The sequence below is a fragment of the Betta splendens genome, chromosome 2, assembly GCF_900634795.4.
Source record: "Betta splendens chromosome 2, fBetSpl5.4, whole genome shotgun sequence".
Lineage (NCBI taxonomy): Eukaryota > Metazoa > Chordata > Actinopteri > Anabantiformes > Osphronemidae > Betta > Betta splendens.
Window position 1 is genome coordinate 21,318,311 of NC_040882.2, and position 8,958 is coordinate 21,327,268.

The 8,958-nt window shown below is 51.3% G+C and overlaps 1 protein-coding gene across 2 annotated transcripts; it reads left to right on the plus strand.

Moving 5' to 3' along the window:
* Window positions 1-1,224: 1,224 nt before the first annotated feature.
* On the plus strand, window positions 1,225-8,548 carry si:dkey-185m8.2 (trichohyalin). Of its 2 annotated transcripts, none has more exons than XM_029141265.3 (3): window positions 1,225-1,708; window positions 1,921-2,745; window positions 2,954-8,548. In XM_029141265.3, the coding sequence occupies exons 1-3, from the start codon at window positions 1,660-1,662 to the stop codon at window positions 8,467-8,469; spliced, it is 6,390 nt and encodes a 2,129-aa protein (XP_028997098.1). In that variant the 5' UTR covers window positions 1,225-1,659; the 3' UTR covers window positions 8,470-8,548. The 2 variants fall into 2 exon arrangements, with proteins under 2 accessions (XP_028997098.1, XP_028997108.1); XM_029141275.3 differs by having other exon boundaries at window positions 1,969-2,745.
* Window positions 8,549-8,958: the final 410 nt, after the last annotated feature.

An 8,958-nucleotide genomic window follows, 5' to 3' on the forward strand; every position in this document is an offset into this window, starting at 1 on the left:
AACACAATAAAGAGCAGCGGTTCCTCTCCTGGGGAGCAGGGGCTGCTTTCCCTGAATACATTTCCTTATGATGAATTTGTTTGCTGCGACCATGAGAAAGAATTTCCATCAGTACTACTCAAAACATGGGCATTGAAAGCAGCAATATAATTTTCCTGTATAAATCAGAGGGATGTGGGCTCCTAATGGCTGAGGCTGTGTTGTACAGCTGCCTGCTACAGATGTGGCGCTGCAGCTTGCTTTAGTGCATAAAATTACAGAGGGGACAGACTGCAGCTTGTTTCCACCGCTGCCACTTAAAGTCTTTATTCAGGGGCACAATAATCAAGCGTTGCTGTTGCAGTTTTGTATTTTGCATTAATAAAACAGGTGTGAGCCTCAGTGTTAGTGTGGGATAGCAGCCTCATGCATGAATCCATGGCCTTTTTTAAGCAGCACAAAAGGAGAGGCTCCCAAAGCAACTCGGCTCAGGTTGGTGGCGACGAACCAAAATGGCCGACTCAATCTTTTCCATAAACTGCCGCAGAAGGAAAGGGTGAATCACGGACATGATGTCACGTGTGCCCGTGTTTTCGTGGTTCTGAGCACGAGGCCGAGCCGTAGCACACATGCAGCCAGCGCACGGCGACAGCGAGCGGCGCTGACGGCAGCGCGCCGACAGGATGCTGGCCCTCAGCACAATGCAGCCACTGTGAGAAGGGGAACAGATAATGACGAATGGTGGTGAAAACACTCATCCATGTGTAGCTGTTCCCCTGTGCTGTTTTTGGTGTTATATATATAATAGTGATTTATGATTTAGGTGACGGACGACATGAACCCAAATGTGGAGCCCACACAGGACTCAGACTGTTGAAAGCAGAGGATTTATGCCATAATACAGCACATGGGGGACGAAGTACTGGATTATTGAGTTGCAAAATATAATAAATAGCAGTATGAAGATGTTAAAATTAACAAAGGTGTATTTACATGTGTTGTTTCTCATATCACTCGATAGTGTTTGAGCACTTGAGGTGAGGTAGAAGTACTTCTTGGTTGTGCTCTTCCTTGTTTTACATGATGTGACATTTAAAAAGTGACTGTAAGGAGACAGACAGCGTATCCTGCACCGGCACTAGCTCCGTCTTTGGTCTTTGCCCTTTTAAGCACACGCTCGACAGGAACTGGAGGCAGGAACTCATCACTACGAGGCTCAGTTAGCTCCGTAGCACGTTGCTTGAGGGCGACGGAAGCAGAAGTGCCTCGCGTTGACCGCAAGGCCCCGTGTGAGTAAGGAGCTCTGCAGGTGTCAGCGTGCAGCCTGCTGATGCGTCCCAGCGCCACCTGCTCCACACGCCTCCTGTTTGGAGCTCATACGTGAACTGACTGCAGGCTGCATGTACTGTATGTGAGTTTGTATGTGTGTTGCAGACATGCATGGAGACGTGTCGCACGCGCTCGCTGTGCCACCTCTCCACTTCCTGCCATGTTGAAAACCACAGGCGGGTCACGTGACGCCCGCAGTCTGCGCTTTTGTGTGTTCAACAGCACGAAGCTTCACTTTGAATCAATTATAACGATCAGGGTGTTCCTGTTCTGCTTCGCGATGGCGGTGAAGAAAGGCTTCCTGTAAACGATACGCAGGAACCCAAAAGAGGAAGAGAGCGGTCAAGAGGAATGGACCGGACAGAGGAGAACGGCAGCGCAGTCACCGAGGCGGATGCTGGTGAGTGGACGCTCAACTGCCAGTCTTTGCTCATTTAAAGCCTAAAATGTTGAAATAAGCAGGTAAAAAAGCATCTAGGGTTAAGTTTAAGGCAGAGTGGTTCAGTCTGTTCAGTGATTTTTAAATGAAGTACAGCGTAACAGTGCATTTGTGGTGAAGTATAGATGACTGGTAACCTTTATCACCGTCTGTGTCTGTGTTTTGTCATTCAGCTCATCCAGTTCGCTGCACTGAGGAAGTACTTCTCCCTTTCTTCACAGATGACAGTCTGCAGGCCGTCATGACTGCTCCACAGCCTCCTGCCTCCCACGGCCTCCCTCCCCTCATCCCGGACCTGCGACTGGTCCTCCTGGGCAGGAAGGGGGCCGGGAAGAGCGCGGCCGGCAACACCATCCTGGGGGGGGTGGGGGGCTTCGAGAGCGGGAAGCCCACGGAGGAGTGCGTGAAGCGACGCGCCGACGTGGCCGGACGCAAGGTCACGGTGGTGGACACGCCGGGCTGGGAGTGGTACTACCCACTCAACAGCACAGCGAACTGGGTGCGGAGGGAAACGCTGCGCAGCGTGTCGCTCTGTCCTCCCGGGCCTCACGCGGTGCTGCTGGTGGTCCGGGCCTGCGCCGCAGTGACAGGGAACTACATCCAGGAGATAGAGGAGCACCTGGGGCCGCTGGGGAGGGACGTCTGGGAGCACACCATGCTGCTGTTCACCAGAGGCGACGAGCTGGGCCTGACCTCCATGGAGCAACGCATCCAGATGAGCGGCGCGGGGCTCCAGAGGCTGATCCACAAGTGCGGGAGCAGATACCACGTGGTGAACAATCGGAATAAAGGAGACGAGGCGCAAGTGAAGGAGCTGATAAGGAAGGTGGAGCAGATGGTGGAAGCGAAGAGGGACGGAGGAAACTGTTTAGAGATGGATAAAAGTGTTGTTCTGGGCCTGGAAGCAGATGCGAAGAGGAGGGCGAGGGAGAGGAGGAAGAAACAGAGGCAGATGGAGACACAGATGCAGAGAGGCATCATCAAAGCTGCTCTCATGAGTGAGTTCTTAGTTTCATTTACAATTTTAAGGCTTGTCAGTTGTATTCATGTATTGAGTTTAATGGGGTGAATTTTAGCCCAAGGTATTGATTTTAATCTACTATATGATTGTATAACTGTCACATTTGTAGTGGAAAAGTTTTATTGCATTATTTTAAAGCTAAGTTTTTTTGTTTTAATATGAGTCTGTACTTTTCTCCATGCTAGACGACTGTCCTCAGGGTTCGGAGCTAGAAGCCCATCAGTCCTTCTCCAAGGCTTCCAGACGCCTACCTGAGATCAGACTGGTTCTCCTGGGGGAGCGGGAAACTGGGAAGAGCTCTGCCGGAGGCACCATCCTCAGCAACGTGGACCTTTTCCAAGCCGGGGCCGTGACAGAGGAATGCAGCCGGCAGCAGGCGGAGGTGGGCATGCGGCTGGTGACGGTGGTGGACACGCCGGGCTGGGAGGCCGGGGTGGCGGGTGCTACGCCAGAGAGGGTGAAGAGGGAGGTCGCTGCCAGCGTGTCCATGTGCCCCCCGGGGCCCCACGCGCTGCTGCTAACGCTGAGAGTGGACACGCTGGTGCAGGCGGGACACGTGCGCGAGCACCTGGAGCTGCTGGGCGACGGCGCGTGGAGGCACACGATCCTGCTGTTCACTCACGGGGATCAGCTGCGGGAGGGCGTGGACATTGAGCAGCACATCCAGGGCGGCGGCAGGGACCTGCAGCTGCTGCTGGAGAGGTGCAGAGGCAGGTACCATGTCTTCTGCAACGTGGACGCGAGAGGACGACGCGGAGGCGCCGCGCAAGTGACGCAGCTGCTGGAGAAAGTGGAAAAGATGGTGTCGAGGAACAGGTGTGAGGCCTTTTCCAGCCTGGTTCAGGAGGTGGTGGATCTGAGCCAAAACAAGAACGAAAGGTTCAACCAGCGCCTTAAAGACATGGGGGAGAAGGTCCTCCGTCAGGAGGCGGAGTTGAAGAATATGAGAGACAGGGAGATGAAAAGCATACGGTGGTTTTTTGATAGGAAGAAGAAAGTGAAATCACCAGGGAAGGCAGATGTTCAACGAGAAGAAGAGGAGGATGAGGACAGGCGGATCGGTGAAAGGAAGAATGATTTTGGGGAGCTAGAAGAACGAATGAAATGGTTGACAGAGGATAAAGAGAGAGAACTTCTGGATCTGAGTATAGAGACTAACAGAATCCAAGTAGCACTAAATCAATGTAGAAAAGAAAGGGATGAAGCGACACGGAACCTGGAGCGCAAAGAGAGAGAGATTGAAGAACTGAAAGAAAGAAACGATGAGCAGCAACTAAAGCTGCTCGACCTTGAATGTGCATGTGTAGAAAATGAACAGAAGAGGAAACAAAGGGAGGATGTCATCAGAGCGGAGAAACTACAGCGGAGACAGGAATTTGAGCAATTAAAACAAACTATAGAGATACTTGAGAAAGAGAAAGCAGAGTGGACGGAAAACGTTCAATCTTTAAATGCAAAGGTTGAGCAGACCAAAAGACACTTCAATGATCTTCTCCAGAGAAAAGAACAAGAAAAGAAGCAGGAGATGATAGAGATGAAGGAAAAACTGCAAAAAGAGATGGAAGTGAAACTGACTGAAAACGACAAAGAGCTGCAAGAACTGAGACATAAAGCTGCCGAAGAAAAACTGAAAACTCTCGCTGATGTAAAGCAATATGAAAAAGATATGGAGAAGAAAACTGAACAAATGAAAGAACAACACGAAAAAGAAATGAAGAGAAAAATGCATGAGAAAAACACTGAGATTCAGAACATTAAACTGCTGCACCAGGAAGAAATGAAGAGAAAAACCTGTGACACTGAAAAAATGATGGAGACGATCAAAACTGAGCAGCAAGAAAAAATGCATCAGAGATTAAATGAAAAAGCAGATGAGATGGAACATGTCAAAAAACAACACGTCACTGAAGTAAGGAACATGCAGGAAGAAAAAGAAAGAGAGATTTTGAAACTGAAGAAGGAAATGGACAAACAAATACAGGCAGAACAGGCAAAAATAACAGAGTTAGAACAAAAGTATTTCACCATAATAGAAGAATCAGTGTTAGAGAATGAAAAAGAAAAGGAAATGCTTCATCTAAAACATAAAAGAGAAATGACACAAAATATGGAGGAAAAGGAAAAAGTAATAGCAGCTTTAAAACTGCAGCACCAGGAAGAACTGACAAAACTAGAAAAAATGGAAAAACTGAGGAGAGTTGAGCACCAGGAAGAAATGGACCGAAAAGTCAAACTGAATGAGGAAAACTTAGAAAAGATCCAACAGTACACTGAAAAAATAAGGGACATAGAACAAGAATGTCAAAGGACGACAGAAGAGATGAAAGAGTCATTTGCAAAAGAAACCGAAAAACAGAAGCAAGAGTACAGAGCCCAGATCAGAGAACTCAAGCTGGAACAGGAGAAGGAGAAAGAAATGATCAATAAAATGAATGAGAAGTACATCCTACAGGAGAGAGACAGACTGACAGAGGAATTCAAACTTCAGATGCAGAAACGTGAAAAGGAAAACGAAAGACACAAGAAAGTGATGGAGGAAAGAGTGACAAAAAAAGAAAAGGAGGTTGAAGACGTGAGACTGAACGTCAAAGAACTTAACACGATGCTGCAAGAAAAGGAAGAAAAGGAACAAGATCTTTTAAAATATGGAAAAGAAGCCGAACAAAGGCTGAAAGAACAAGAAAAAGACATTGAGGGGCTTAAACTAAATGTTGAAGAAATGGAAACAAAACTGCATCAAAAGGAAAAGAAAGAACAAAATAATTTATGTTATGTGAAAGAAATGGAGCAAAAGCTTGAAGAAAAAGAACAAGAGCTAAAAGAATTGAAGGAACAACTAAAACAACTTGAACAAAACCTCCGACAGGTCGAAACAGAAAGAGAAAAAGATCGAGTACATCACACAACTAAGATGGAGCAGAAGCTTGAAGAAAAAGAACAAGAGCTAAAAGAAATGAAAGAACAACTAAAACAACTTGAACAAAACCTCCGACAGGTCGAAACAGAAAGAGAAAAAGATCGAGTACATCACAAAACACAGATGGAGCAGAAGCTTGAAGAAAAAGAACAAGAGCTAAGAAACCTGCAGCAGCAGGTGAAGGACCTCAACGACGTCCTGCAAAGAAAAGACGAGGAGAGAGGAGAAATCATCCTGAGCCAAAAGAAAGAGGCCGAGCAACGGCTGCGACACACAGAGACGGAGATGGAGCAGCTGCAGCAGCTCCTGCAGGAAACGCAGGGGAGAGTCGCAGAGAAGGAGGCTGAGATTGAAAGTGTGAAAGAAGAGGCCGCCTCCAGGGAGGCCCGGTGGAGAGAAGAGCAGAAGAAGAAGCAGGAGAACGCAGAGAGTCGGACAAACAGACTGAGAGCAGCTGTCGACGAGAAAACCGAGGAACTCTCGCGAGCTCAGCGTCTCCTCGCGCAGAGAAACCGGGAGGCCGACGAGGCGGCGAAGACCTGCGCAAACTACGTGAAGCAGATCGAAGAGCTGCGGGAGCTCAGCCGCAAGCAGACGTCCGGCGTCGCGGAGCAGCAGAGGAGCAAAGATGCAGAACTGCAGGAGAAAGAAGAGGAGCTCGAGCGGCTGAGGCAGCGGGAGCGCGAGAACGAGGAGGCGGTCGCCCAGCTGAGGCTCACCATGGAGCAAACCAAGTCCGAGCTGAAGGAGCTCACCCGCAAGATGGAAAAGGAGATGAGCAGCATGATCCAGGAGTACGAGCAGGAGATCGCCAGCAGCAAGGAGCACCTGGAGTCGGTGGCGAAGGAGAAGGAGGAGGCTGCGAGTCGCCTGGAGGAAGAACGGCAACGTGTCGCAGACGTCGCCCAGAAGAACGAGCAGCTGCGGCAGCAGAACGAGAAGATCGTGAAGGAGATGGAGAACCTCAAACTAAAGTATGAAGAGCTGAGGAAGGAGAGCGAGGAGGAGGCAAGGAAACACCTGAGGAGACATGAGGAGGAGGTGCAGAGCAGAGACGCTGAGCTCCAAAGAATCCTCCAAGAGAAAGAGGTGCAGGTCAGAGCGTTGAATGACGCAAAAGAGGAACTACAGGAAGAGCTAGAAAAGAGTGTAGAGAGAGAGGACGAGGCAGAGATGAAGTTGAATGAGCTGAGAGAATATTATTTCCAGCAGCTGCTGGAGGCACAAAGGGAGCGACGAGAGGAAATCCAAAACAGGGAGCAGGAAATAGGTCGAAGGGAAGAGGAGCTTCAAAGAAACACAGAGGACTTGAGCCAAAAAACGCTTCGACTGGAGTCAAAGGAGGAAGAGCTTATTGAAAAAGAGGGAGAGATTGAAAGTAAGGAACAGGAAGTTAGAAAGTTGGAAGCAAGTTTGAAGGTAGGACAAAAAGAGCAGGAGGAAAAACACGAGCAGCACTTGAAGATGAAGGAACAGAACGTGGAGAAAAAGGAACGAGAGCTGGAGAAGCTGCTTCAGGCTCTCGAGGGCCAACAGAAGCTGCTGAGCTCTCACGGCCAGGACCTTCAGAGGAAGGTGAAAGGCCTGAAGGACCACGGCCAGGAGCTGAGGACCAGGGAGCACTACCTCAAAAGCGAAGAGCAGGAGCTGCTCAACCTCAAGTCAGAGCTGCAGCAGCGAAAGCAGCACACGACTCAGCAGCTGGACGAGATGGGCCGAGACCTGGCCTCACTCAAGCAGGAGCTGCAGAGCAAAGAGAGCCGCTTGGAGCTCGCCTTCCAGAAACTCCGCAAGTGGGAGGAGAGCCTGGAAGCACGACAGGCGGAACTGGAGGGGAGCGAGCGGAACGGTGGAGGGGGGCGCGAGGGGGGCGGCGACGGGGGGGATCGCGAGTCCGCCTCGCTCGGTCCAGAAGCTGAGAGCTCAGAGGATGCGTTTCATTTCATGTACCAAGAGGTCAGTGAGAGGAGGGAACGGGGTGGAGGCAAGGAGTGCGATAACAGAGAGACCTCGGAGAACGGCGAGGAGACGCCGCAGACGGGCCCGACAGCCGCTCACAGCAACAATCATCTCGAAACACTACAGGAGATGGAGGAGGTAGAGCCAAGGGAGGGGGCGGGAGGAAGACGGGCGCTAAAGGGGACACGACAAGCTAGCGGCGCTGAGGACGTGAGACGGGTCAACGATGTCGGGCTGCCGGTGCAGAGCCTCGCAGACCCTCCCGAGTCAGAGCTGAGGGTCATGCTCCTCGGGGAGTCCTGGTCCCCCCGCGCCCCCGCGGGCGCCCCCGTCCTGGGGGGCGGGGCCTCCCACGGCGGCGGCCGCAGCTTCCGCTGGTGGAGAGGCACGCTGGGCGGGCGGCGCCTGGCGCTGGCGGAGCCGCTGGGCCTCCGGTGGCGCGACGGGCCGGACGCGGCCGGCTCGGCCCAGAGGAGGGGCATCGCGGCCGGCGCCTCCTGGTGCGGCCCGGCGCCGCACGCCGTGCTCCTGCTGGTGCCCGCCTTCCTGGCCTGCACGCCGCGGTACAGGGCGGCGGTGGAGCAGCACGTGGGCCTGCTGGGGGACGGCGCCTGGCGGCGGGCGGCGCTGCTGCTCGCCTGGGGGGAGACGCTGGGCGTGAGCGCGGAGCAGCACGTGCTGAGGAACGGGGACCTGAGGGCGCTCGTGGACAGATGTGGGCGCGGGTACCAGGTGCTGCGCCGCCGCAGCGGCAGCTCCGTCCGCGAGGCGCTGTTTGAAAAGATGGAGGACATGTTTAAACAGAGAGAGCAGGTTGTGCTGTGATGTTACTGTAGCAGTTGAACAGTGAATATTGACTTCCATCAAGTGTGTGAATGTTTTTGAATAAATGCAGTTAATTGTAGCAGATGTCATTTATTCATTTAGTAGAGGACAAGAATCAATGAGAATTTTATACCTAGTTGTTCCTACATTGACCTTTGCCTGAAGGTCAAATAGTGAATAAATATTCAATATTTGAATTATTCAAAGTTAAAATTATTCAACCAGAACAGACTTAAACAAAGAACTAAACCTGAAAAACACTGCAGATGCTGTGACTGAGGAAAAAGTGCAGCGTTAAAGAAAGCTGCAGGAAAACGTGACACACACCTGTAAACAAACTGCACAAACGCACCGATACAATCGATCCTCACTCATTCGATGCCTGAAGAGCCACGCGGCCGAGACAGAGCTTAACCAGCCAACAGCAGCAGACACACAATGACTTCACGCCGTCTCCACCAGATGGTGACGTTGCGTCGGCGTAGCCGC